Raw genomic sequence first — 12,808 nt, forward strand, 5'->3', positions numbered from 1 at the left:
CCAGAGGAAGATGAGCCCTGGAGATGGGACATGACAAGGTGGCCCAGAGGAAGATGAACCCTGGAGATGGGACATGACAAGGTGGCCCAGAGGAAGATGAACCCTGGAGATGGGACATGACAAGGTGGCCCAGAGGAAGATGAACCCTGGAGATGGGACATGACAAGGTGACCCAGAGGAAGATGAACCCTGGAGATGGGACATGACAAGGTGACCCAGAGGAAGCCAGCTGTTCTCAACCCCTAAATTGCCCCTTTCTTCCAAGAGCTCAATGAGTTTGAATGAAGACCTCTCGTGATGTCACATTCTTCTTCGTCAGATGATAAAGAAAAATCATTGTCGGACCAAAACGCAGCAGGGTTATGTGCACTCATCTTCTTTTATTGAATTGGCAAAGAAGGAAAAACCAAAATAAACACGTACACAAAACACAATGACGAATAACAGACCGATAAGGCATTAAGGCTATACCTAGCACAATCTCCCACACACTCCAAACACAAACACATACCTAATTATAGGACTCTCAATCCGAGGCAACTAGGAAACACCTGCCTCCAATTGAGAGTCCAACACCCAATACCTAAACATAGAAATACTAAACTAGAAAGAACATAGAAATACAAAAACATAGAACATAACCCAAAACCCGGAAAATAAATCAAACACCCTTCTAAACAAACCACCACCCCGAACCACATAAAACAAATACCCCCTGCCACGTCCTGACCAAACTACAATACAAATAACCCCTTACTGGTCAGGACGTGACACGTGAGGTAAGTATAGATACATACCCACGACACCAGCTTGATATCTCCCTTGTCCCCTGTCTTTTTACCCACAGAATAACAGCCCTGGTACTCTCTGTCTCTCATTCTATTCTTTATTTTTTATGCTTGTCCTAGGGGTGAGAAGAGCTGACCAACCAGAATTGAGGAGGATTGTTACAGAGCTCCGTGAGGAACACCTGATGCTGTGTTAACTTCCTGGATGTTCTGTGGCCCCAAACTGCCCTGTTGTGTGTTTCACCTCCTCTGGACCACCTTACCCCAAATAGAGTTCCCCCTGATCATAGATCGGGCTGCATCACAGGCTGGCACGGCAACGCCACCGCCAAGGACAGCAAGGCACTTCAGAGGGTGATACAACTCCACCGCAGCGGACAGCAAGGCGCCTCAGAGGGTGATACAACTCCCCCGCAGCGGACAGAAAGCCATTTCACAGGGTGATACAACTCCACCACTGCGGACAGCAAGGCACTTCAGAGGGTGATACAACTCCACCGCAGCGGACAGCAAGGCGCCTCAGAGGGTGATACAACTCCACCGCAGCGGACAGCAAGGCGCCTCAGAGGGTGATACAACTCCACCGCAGCGGATAGCAAGCCACTTCACAGGGTGATACAACTCCACCGCAGCGGACAGCAAGGTGCCTCAGAGGGTGATACAACTCCACCGCAGCGGACAGCAAGGTGCCTCAGAGGGTGATACAACTCCACCGCAGCGGACAGCAAGGTGCCTCAGAGGGTGATACAACTCCACCGCTGCGGACAGCAAGCCGCTTCACAGGGTGATACAACTCCACCGCAGCTGACAGCAAGGCGCCTCCGAGGGTGATACAACTCCACCGCAGCGGACAGCAAGGTGCCTCAGAGGGTGATACAACTCCACCGCAGCGGACAGCAAAGCACTTCAGAGGGTGATACAACTCCGCCGCAGCGGACAGCAAGGCGCCTCAGAGGGTGATACAACTCCACTGCAGCGGACAGCAAGGCGCCTCCGAGGGTGATACAACTCCACCGCAGCGGACAGCAAGGTGCCTCCGAGGGTGATACAACTCCACCACAGCGGACAGCAAGCCACTTCACAGGGTGATACAACTCCACCGCAGCGGACAGCAAGGTGCCTCCGAGGGTGATACAACTCCACCGCAGCGGACAGCAAGCCACTTCACAGGGTGATACAACTCCACCGCAGCGGACAGCAAGTCGCTTCACAGGGTGATACAACTCCACCACAGCGGACAGCAAGGTGCCTCCGAGGGTGATACAACTCCACCGCAGCGGACAGCAAGGCACCTCAGAGGGTGATACAACTCCACCGCAGCGGACAGCAAGGCACCTCAGAGGGTGATACAACTCCACCGCAGCGGACAGCAAGCCACTTCACAGGGTGATACAACTCCACCGCAGCGGACAGCAAGCCACTTCACAGGGTGATACAACTCCACCGCAGCGGACAGCAAGCCGCTTCACAGGGTGATACAACTCCACCGCAGCGGACAGCAAGGTGCCTCCGAGGGTGATACAACTCCACCGCAGCGGACAGCAAGGCACCTCAGAGGGTGATAGAACTCCACCGCAGCGGACAGCAAGGCACCTCAGAGGGTGATACAACTCCACCGCAGCGGACAGCAAGGCGCCTCAGAGGGTGATACAACTCCACCGCAGCGGACAGCAAGGCGCCTCAGAGGGTGATACAACTCCACCGCAGCGGACAGCAAGGTGCCTCAGAGGGTGATACAACTCCACCGCAGCGGACAGCAAAGCACTTCAGAGGGTGATACAACTCCGCCGCAGCGGACAGCAAGGCGCCTCAGAGGGTGATACAACTCCACCGCAGCGGACAGCAAGGTGCCTCAGAGGGTGATACAACTCCACCGCAGCGGACAGCAAAGCACTTCAGAGGGTGATACAACTCCGCCGCAGCGGACAGCAAGGCGCCTCAGAGGGTGATACAACTCCACCGCAGCGGACAGCAAGGCGCCTCCGAGGGTGATACAACTCCACCGCAGAGGACAGCAAGGTGCCTCCGAGGGTGATACAACTCCACCGCAGCGGACAGCAAGCCACTTCACAGGGTGATACAACTCCACCGCAGCGGACAGCAAGCCGCTTTACAGGGTGATACAACTCCACCGCAGCGGACAGCAAGGTGCCTCCGAGGGTGATACAACTCCACCGCAGCGGACAGCAAGGCACCTCAGAGGGTGATACAACTCCACCGCAGCGGACAGCAAGGCACCTCAGAGGGTGATACAACTCCACCGCAGCGGACAGCAAGCCACTTCACAGGGTGATACAACTCCACCGCAGCGGACAGCAAGGTGCCTCCGAGGGTGATACAACTCCACCGCAGCGGACAGCAAGCCACTTCACAGGGTGATACAACTCCACCGCAGCGGACAGCAAGCCGCTTCACAGGGTGATACAACTCCACCGCAGCGGACAGCAAGGCGCCTCAGAGGGTGATACAACTCCACCGCAGCGGACAGCAAGGCACTTCAGAGGGTGATACACTCAGCCAAACGCACCATTGGGTGCAAACTGTCTGCCCTCCAGGACACCCCCCCCCCCCACATTTACTTACTTTACCTGCTTCTCCCCCTACTGACATTTCCCCCACGCCAATGACATGATATGTACGGATTAAGTGAGCATGGCCTTGCTATCGAGAGAGGCCGCCATAGGGAGAGAGAGAGAGAGAGAGAGGGAGAGAGAGAGAGAGAGAGAGTGAGAGAAAGAGAGGGAGGGAGGGATGTCCTTATGGTAAAGACAAGAAGAGGATAGAATTGCCATGTTCAACCACTCTCTCTCTCTCTCTCTCTCTCTCTCTCTCTTTATCTCTGTATCTCTCTCTACCTCTCTCTCTCTAACTCTCTCTCTCTACCTCCATTTTTTTTTATCTCTCTCTCTATTCCCTCTATCTCTCTCTCTCTACCTCTCTACCTCCATTTTTTTCTCTCAATCTCTATTCCCTCTTCACTCCCTCTATCTCTGAGGTGTCTCTGTGTGTCTCTGATAGATTGTGACGTATGTATTGACTCTGTAGTTTAAGCCATCCTTCAGACTTCATTACTTTTAGTCCCTTAAGGGTCTCCCTGTCAAACTCTTCCTTCCTCATTCTCTCTTCCTTCTCTCCCCTCCGAACTTTCTCTCTGTGCTTATATCCTGCATATGACCTTCCCATAATGTCAGGTGTAGCTGTGCAACCTGGTCTCAGATCATTTTGTTTTACTCTTTAAGTAAATCTGAGACACTCCATTTAGTATGACATGATACGTTTTCTATGGTGTGTATTAATTCTGGGATATCCATCGCCCATTTCATATGATACAGTATGGTTTAGGGGAAGGGTTAGCTAAAGGCATAGGGGAAGGGTTAGCTAAAAGGGTTAGTAGAAGGTTAGCTAAAAGGGTTAGTAGAAGGTTAGCTAAAAGGGTTAGTAGAAGGTTAGCTAAAAGGGTTAGTAGAAGGTTAGCTAAAAGGGTTAGTAGAAGGTTAGCTAAAGGGTTAGGGGAAGGGTTAGCTAAAAGGGTTAGGGGAAGGGTTAGCTAAAAGGGTTAGGGGAAGGGTTAGCTAAAGGGTTAGGGGAAGGGTTAGCTAAAAGGGTTAGGGGAAGGGTTAGCTAAAGGGTTAGGGGAAGGGTTAGCTAACATGCTAAGTAATTGCAAAGTAGCTAAAAATGTGTTAATAGTTGAAAAGTTAAAGATGTCCGTGATGAGATTCAAACTCGCAAACTTTGGGTTGCCAGACGTTTGCGTTATACGCCTACCCATCCACCCCGACCAACCACCCTACGTTCGTAATCATATGTCTTATGTAACAATACCAAACATAAGATATCATGCTAACTTTACGTCTAGTCTATGAGACCTGGCTGGGCTGTGAGAAGTGTAGAGGTCATAGGTTAGTGGTGTATTGTTGTAGAGAGGTCAGGTGTAGGTGTGTAAGGTGGAGTCAAGATGTCAGGTGTATTGCAAACTCAGGTAGACTCAGGCAGACTTAGGTAAACTCAGGTAGACTCAGGTAGACTCAGGTAGACTCAGGTAAACTCAGGTAGAGTCAGGTAGAGTCAGGTAGACTCACCTGTACACCAGTGTCTCATCGGCTGTACAGTTGTACTGTATCTGAAACATCCACACCAGGTAAGCTCCAGCCGATTGGCCCAGGTCCCATCGCACCTGTGCTGAAGTAGAAGTGACTCCCTGTATCCCAACCATCCTCTCCTCTTCTTCCTCCTCCTCTTCCTCTTCCTCTATCCTAATCCCTCCATCCTCCCTCTCTCCCTCCGCCACACCACCCTCCTCATCCCCCTCTCCCTCCTCTCCTCTCCTCTCTTCCGTGTCTCTTGTGTTCCCTCCATTGTTAACTTCGGAATTCCCATTTTTTCCAGTGGCGATGTCCGAAGAACCCTGAATTTTTCCATTAGAATTCCCGGCATTCCCAGTAACCGTCACATTCCCTGGAACGTTCACATTCCCATTTCGATTCGGCAAGAGAATGATATTTAGATCCACAGTTGCTGTAGCCTCCCCAGCCGCGTTTATCGCTATGCACGTGTACACTCCGTCATCCCTAGCAACCGTAACGAAGAGATCCAATGTTCCATTCCGGAACGATGTCGTCCGGCTGGAATTCGCCACAATCCGATCATCGGGGGATACGAAATGGATGATGGGTTCGGGGTCGCCGATGGCTCTGCATTTCAGGGTTGCCCTTTGACCTTCCAGGACCCAGAGCTTGTGGGTGTGTCTGGTGATGAGGGGCGGCTCACAGGTAAACTCCTCCTCAAGGATGGACCAGAAATACCTGGACAGGTGGGGCAGAGACAGAAGAACAGTTAACTATAACATTCACTGAGAGACACAGTATCTATATCGCTCTATTTAAACATTTGAATTAAATCTATTTTCAAAGTCATCGAACATCCTGGTGGAGTTAGGAATCAGAGCTCACGGTAATGTCACAGTAATGAACGAACGGAATCGGACATATCAAAGACACTGTCATCATCATCATCTGTTTTACCTGCCGGCCAGGTGAGGGGGCGTGGCGCAGGTCTCCATGTCATCCTCTCGGACCAGCCTGCGTAACCATAACAACTCACAATTACAGTGTAGCGGGTTTCCTCCGAAGTTTAGACTGATGACGCTGTTGTAGGGAGTGGGACTGATGGCTCCCGTCTGAGACCTGGAACATAATTCTAAAATAATGAGTCGTTTATAAGTAAGTCATTTGACAGTTCAGTTTACTCTGTAGCTTACTCTCATACCACAACAACAACAACAAGAATTGAATTAATTATGAACCTTCCAAAAGCATCCCCAATTAAATATTTACAGAACTTCAGCTTCACTAATGTAGAAAACCAACATATCCTCAAGGGATGTGTAATATTTGGATAGTTGATTTCTATTTAGCAGCCGCCAGTATCAAAAGAAACTTACAACAGTGTGTTTACATTTTAGTATCGGTGGCCACAGCTGGAATCAAACCCGCGACCCTAGAGTTGCTATTATCATGATGTTATCGGGTAAGTTACACACGTTGAATAGATATAATATGTCTACTGTCTTTAGCAGTTCAGTCACAGTCTTTCATTCAGTCCAGGACTTGAACCAGCAACCTCTGACCCTTGACCTCTGGGTGGGGGGGTGGGGGTGGGGGGGTTGCTACGGTAACCTACCTGGCAAACAGGGGGTCAGGTGGCAGGGTCCTCAGCCTGTTAGAGGTCATGTCCAGGCGAGCCAACTTATACAGCCCTCCAAAGCATCCCTCTGCGATGTGGTCTATCAGGTTATGATCCAGGTTCAGAGTGTGGAGACTGGCCATGTTCTGGATCGACTCCCATGGAACCCTGGGGAGGACATATTGGGGTTATAACGCATCATAAGCACTACATAGTGATGTGGTCTATCAGGTTATGATCCAGGTTCAGAGTGTGGAGACTGGCCATGTTCTGGATCGACTCCCATGGAACCCTGGGGAGGACATATTGGGGTTATAACACATCATAAGCACTACATAGTGATGTGGTCTATCAGGTTATGATCCAGGTTCAGAGTGTGGAGACTGGCCATGTTCTGGATCGACTCCCATGGAACCCTGGGGAGGACATATTGGGGTTATAACACATCATTAGCACTACATAGTGATGTGGTCTATCAGGTTATGATCCAGGTTCAGAGTGTGGAGACTGGCCATGTTCTGGATCAACTCCCATGGAACCCTGGGGAGGACATATTGGGGTTATAACACATCATAAGCACTACATAGTGATGTGGTCTATCAGGTTATGATCCAGGTTCAGAGTGTGGAGACTGGCCATGTTCTGGATCGACTCCCATGGAACCCTGGGGAGGACATATTGGGGTTATAACACATCATAAGCACTACATAGTGATGTGGTCTATCAGGTTATGATCCAGGTTCAGAGTGTGGAGACTGGCCATGTTCTGGATCAACTCCCATGGAACCCTGGGGAGGACATATTGGGGTTATAACACATCATAAGCACTACATAGTGATGTGGTCTATCAGGTTATGATCCAGGTTCAGAGTGTGGAGACTGGCCATGTTCTGGATCGACTCCCATGGAACCCTGGGGAGGACATATTGGGGTTATAACACATCATAAGCACTACATAGTGATGTGGTCTATCAGGTTATGATCCAGGTTCAGAGTGTGGAGACTGGCCATGTTCTGGATCGACTCCCATGGAACCCTGGGGATGACATATTGGGGTTATAACACATCATAAGCACTACATAGTGATGTGGTCTATCAGGTTATGATCCAGGTTCAGAGTGTGGAGACTGGCCATGTTCTGGATCGACTCCCATGGAACCCTGGGAGGACATATTGGGGTTATAACACATCATAAGCACTACATAGTGATGTGGTCTATCAGGTTATGATCCAGGTTCAGTGTGGAAACTGGCCATGTTCTGGATCGACTCCCATGGAACCCTGGGGAGGACATATTGGGGTTATAACACATCATAAGCACTACATAGTGATGTGGTCTATCAGGTTATGATCCAGGTTCAGAGTGTGGAGACTGGCCATGTTCTGGATCGACTCCCATGGAACCCTGGGGAGGACATATTGGGGTTATAACGCATCATAAGCACTACATAGTGATGTGGTCTATCAGGTTAAGATCCAGGTTCAGAGTGTGGAGACTGGCCATGTTCTGGATCGACTCCCATGGAACCCTGGGGAGGACATATTGGGGTTATAACACACCATAAGCACTACATAGTGATGTGGTCTATCAGGTTATGATCCATGTTCAGAGTGTGGAGACTGGCCTTGTTCTGGATCGACTCCCATGGAACCCTGGGGAGGACATATTGGGGTTATAACACACCATAAGCACTACATAGTGATGTGGTCTATCAGGTTATGATCCAGGTTCAGAGTGTGGAGACTAGCCATGTTCTGGATCGACTCCCATGGAACCCTGGGGAGGTCCATATTGGGGTTATAACACATCATAAGCACTACATAGTGATGTGGTCTATCAGGTTATGATCCAGGTTCAGAGTGTGGAGACTGGCCATATTCTGGATCGACTCCCATGGAACCCTGGGGAGGACATATTTGGGTTATAACGCATCATAAGCACTACATAGTGATGTGGTCTATCAGGTTATGATCCAGGTTCAGAGTGTGGAGACTGGTCATGTTCTGGATCGACTCCCATGGAACCCTGGGGAGGACATATTGGGGTTATAACGCATCATAAGCACTACATAGTGATGTGGTCTATCAGGTTATGATCCAGGTTCAGAGTGTGGAGACAGGCCATGTTCTGGATCGACTCTCAAGGAACTCTGTGTTGAGGATGGACAGCACGTTTATTTGACTTTGCAGAAGCCTTCAAAGTCAACATTAGGAGGGGAACATAGGTCTCTGGCAGAATTTTTGGAACATCTTTCATTGCATTCAATTATGACATTTGGATTGTTTGAAAGTAAAGACGTTGTATTTTCTCTGTATAGATATCGTTTTCTATACAGACATCCCAGACTGTTGCTATAGCAACGAACGTAGTGTAACGAATACCAGATATCATAGACTATTGCACATCAAAAATCAGACCAAAATATACAGTACCAGTCAAAAGTTTGGACACACCTACTCATTCAAGGGTTTTTCTTTATTTGTACTATTTTCTACATTGAAAAATAATAGTGAAGACATCAAAACTATGAAACAGCACATATGGAATCATGTAGTAACCAAAAAAGTGTTAAACAAATCAAAATATATTTCATATTGGTGATTCTTCAAATTAGCAACCCTTTGCCTTGATGATAGCTTTGCACACTCTTGGCATTCTCTCAACCAGCTTCATGAGGAACGCTTTTCCAACAGTCTTGTAGGAGTTCCCACACATGCTGAGCACTTGTTGGATGCTTTTCCTTCACCCTGCAGTCCGACTCATTTGATTGAGGTCGGGGGATTGTGGAGGCCAGGTCATCTGATGCAGCACTCCATCGCTCTACTTCTTGGTCAAATAGCCCTTACTCAGCCTGGAGGTGTGTTTTGGGTCATTGTCCTGGTAGTTCCTCTAAACGCAAACCAGATGGGATGGCGAATCACTGCCGAATGCTGTGGTAGCCATGCTGGTTAAGTGTGCCTTGAATTCTAGGTAAATCACTGACAGTGTCACCAGCAAAGCACCCCCCACACCATCACACCTCCTCCTCCATGCTTCACGGTGGGAACCACACATGCGCAGATCATCCGTTCACCTACTCAGCGTCTCACAGAAACACAACGAATGGAACTAAAAATCTCAAATTTGGACTCATTAGACAAAAGCACAGATTTTCTAATGTCCACTGCTCATGTTTCTTGGCCAAGCAAGTCTCTTTTTCTTATTTGTGTCCTTTAGAAGTGGTTTCTTTGCAACAATTCAACCATAAAGGCCTGATTCACACAGTTTCCTCTGAACAGTTGATGTTGAGATGTGTCTGTTACATGAACTTTGTGAATCATTTATTTGGGCTGCTATTTCTGAGGCTGGTAACTCTAATGAACTTATCCTCTGCAGCAGAGGTAACTCTGGGTCTTCCTTTCCTGTGGCGGTCCTCATGAGAGCCAGTTTCATCATAGCGCTTGATGGTTTTTGCAACTGCACTTGTAGAAACTTTCAAAGTTCTTGAACTTTTCTTGACTGACCTTATGATGGACTGTTGTTTCTATTTGCTTGTTTGAATTGTTCTTGCCATAATACGGACTTGGTCTTTTACCAAATGGGAATATCTTCTACATACCACCCCTACCTTATTACAACACAACTGATTGGCACAAAACGCATTAAAAAGGAAAGAAAATCCATAAATTAACTTTTAACAAGGCACACTTGTTAATTGAAATGCATTCCAGGTGACTACCTCATGGTTGAGCGAATGCCAAGAGTGTGCAAAGCTGTCATCATGGCAAAAGGTGGCTACTTTGAAGAATCTCAAATGTAAAATATATTTTGATTTTGTTTACTAAATTGATTTGGTTACTAATTTGGTTACTAATGATTTGGTTACTAAATCATTCCATATGTGTTATTTCATAGTTTTGATGTCTTCACTATTATTCTACAATGTAGAAAATAGTAAAAAATAAAGAAAAACCCTTGAATGAGTAGGTGTGTCCAAACTTTTGACTGGTCCTGTAAGTCTCCTCACCATCTGAGGTTGTTGTAAGACAGGTCCAAGTCCTCCAACGTCAACAGCAAATCATTAAACGCTTCTGCCGACACCCTGGTCAGCTGGTTACCGTTGACGATGAGGTGCTGTAGATTGACCAATCCCAACAGGTCTCTCGGTCCCAGCGTCGTCAAGCGGTTACCGTCCAAATGCAAACTCCGCAAGCTCTCCAGATCGGAGAACGTCATTGGTCGGATGGAGTGGATAGTGTTCCGGGATAGAGTCAGATCGACCAATCCGGTCATGTTGGCGAAGTCAGCCCCGCCCACTTCTGTGATGTAGTTATCAGCCAATCGGAGCTCGACGGTTCGTCGATCGACATTCGGGGGAACGAATAGGAGGCCTTTATCTGCACAGAGCGTGCTCAGAGAGTCCGAAAGGTTCCGACAGACGCAGTGGAATGGACACACTGCGACCACGTCCCATGTCTCCCCTGCACCAATCAGAGAGGGCAGCAGGCAGCAGCATGTGACCAACGTCAGCCAATGGAGAGCCGGGAAGGCTGGGGATGTGCTGGGGGTGGGGCAGGCACAGCGAATGAGATGGGAGGGAAGGCGAGGGATGGACAACCGAATGAGATGCGAGGAGAGTGATCCAGGAAGGGACTGGGAGAGGGGTAGTAGTTCGCAGGATTTCAGAAGTGTGTTTGAAGGAGTGATGGAGGGATGGAGGGATGAGAGGATGGAATGTTCTTCCCTTCTTTGTGGGTGTGTGTGTGTGTGGGGCGATGGGTGTCGTCTTCGGATTGAATGGGAAGGTGGGGGGTCTGGCATGGTAGTATGGAGAGTTATCCACAGACCTAGAGAGAGAGAGAGAGAAGAGAGAGAGAGAAGTGAGAGAGAAGAGAGAGAGAAGAGAGAGAAAGAGCGAGAGAGAGAGAGAGGGGGGTAGAGAGAGACAAAGAGAGACAGAGAGAGAGACAGAGGAGTAGAGAGAGAGAGACAGAGAGAGAGGGGTAGAGTTAGAGAGAGAGAGAGAGAGAGAGAGAGAGAGAGAGAGAGAAAGAGAGGGGTAGAGTTAGAGAGAGAGAGAGGTAGAGAGAGAGAGAGAGAGAGAGAAAATAAGTGTTACAGACTCATATTGCACATTGTTTGGATAGTATTATGTAAGAATCCCCTTGCTTGTATGTGTGTGTGTGTGTGTGTGTGTGTGTGTGTGTGTGAGAGAGAGAGAGAGAGGTGTGTGTATGTCAGCCCTTGTGTCTGTGTGTGTGTGTGTGTGTGTGTGTGTGTGTGTGTGTGTGTGTGTGTGTGTGTGTGTGTGTGTGTGGCAGACAGACAGACAGACAGACAGACAGACAGACAGACAGACAGACAGACTGGCAAAGGCAGACAGACAGACAGACAGACAGACAGACAGACAGACAGACAGACAGACAGACAGACAGACAGACAGACAGACAGACAGACAGACAGACAGACAGACAGACAGAGAGAGAGAGGAAGGCAGACAGACAGGCAGACAGACTGGCAGAGGCAGGCAGAGAGAGGAAGGCAGACAGACAGGCAGGAATAACATTTGAATAAAAATCCTCTCAGCTCTAAGTATGCTAAAAGAGAGACAGAGAGAGATAGAGAGATAGAGAGAGAGAGAGTTTGAGTTTTTATAAAACCTTTATTTTATACTCAATTATTAACATCAATAATGACACACTGCCTTTTCAGAAATGAAACACCAAATGTAATTCTTAAAATAAATTTAAAAAATACAAAACACTAAAATAACAAAAAATGTAAAAAATAAAATAAAATAAAACTAAAGAACATATACATTCAGCTTATTTCATCAACAAAAAATAATTTCCCCTCCTCTACAAAACAAAGCGCTCCTTCGTATGCCCACTTCTCCTCAAACAATGGGAGATCTTTTACAGCTGAGAAGAACTCAAAATCTACTTTTATTCTTACTTTCACTAATCCTTTAAAAACACATCTTACATCCTGCCCATATCCCGTTTCTATCTTATGTTTCCTACTCAAATAAATGGACATCTTAGCTTGTCCCAAAATAAAATTTAACAGTTGACATTTTCTTTTCTGTTGCTTTCTATATTGAAACCCCAAAATAAAAACAATGTTATTGAAAATCTCCCCTACAGCTTTAAACAAAGACTCCAGCATTTCCAAGAGAGGTTTAATCCTCTCACACTCCACAAAACAGTGAAAAATGGTTTCTCTTATATTACAAAAAGGACATCCATCTCCAACATCTGAGTTAATAACAGATACAAAAGCATTAACTGCAATGATGCCATGCAAAACCCTCCATTGCATATCACCAGTACCCTTTTGTAACGGTGGCTTGTAC

General features: G+C 47.7%; 1 protein-coding gene across 1 annotated transcript in view; it reads right to left on the minus strand.

Moving 5' to 3' along the window:
* The window catches only part of LOC115186230 (leucine-rich repeat and fibronectin type-III domain-containing protein 2), a 58,023-nt gene that overhangs the window by 16,730 nt on the left and 28,485 nt on the right, over nucleotides 1–12,808 (minus strand). The window contains exons 2-7 of the mRNA XM_029745905.1: nucleotides 10,481–11,300; nucleotides 6,471–6,641; nucleotides 5,813–5,974; nucleotides 5,236–5,593; nucleotides 5,155–5,196; nucleotides 4,871–5,037 (exon numbers count right to left, since the gene is read on the minus strand). Of these exons, the coding sequence (XP_029601765.1) occupies nucleotides 4,871–5,037; nucleotides 5,155–5,196; nucleotides 5,236–5,593; nucleotides 5,813–5,974; nucleotides 6,471–6,641; nucleotides 10,481–11,274 (1,694 nt within the window). The 5' untranslated portion in view covers nucleotides 11,275–11,300. The remainder of the gene's footprint in view (nucleotides 1–4,870; nucleotides 5,038–5,154; nucleotides 5,197–5,235; nucleotides 5,594–5,812; nucleotides 5,975–6,470; nucleotides 6,642–10,480; nucleotides 11,301–12,808) is intronic.

This window comes from Salmo trutta, unplaced genomic scaffold (assembly GCF_901001165.1).
Source record: "Salmo trutta unplaced genomic scaffold, fSalTru1.1, whole genome shotgun sequence".
NCBI lineage: Eukaryota > Metazoa > Chordata > Actinopteri > Salmoniformes > Salmonidae > Salmo > Salmo trutta.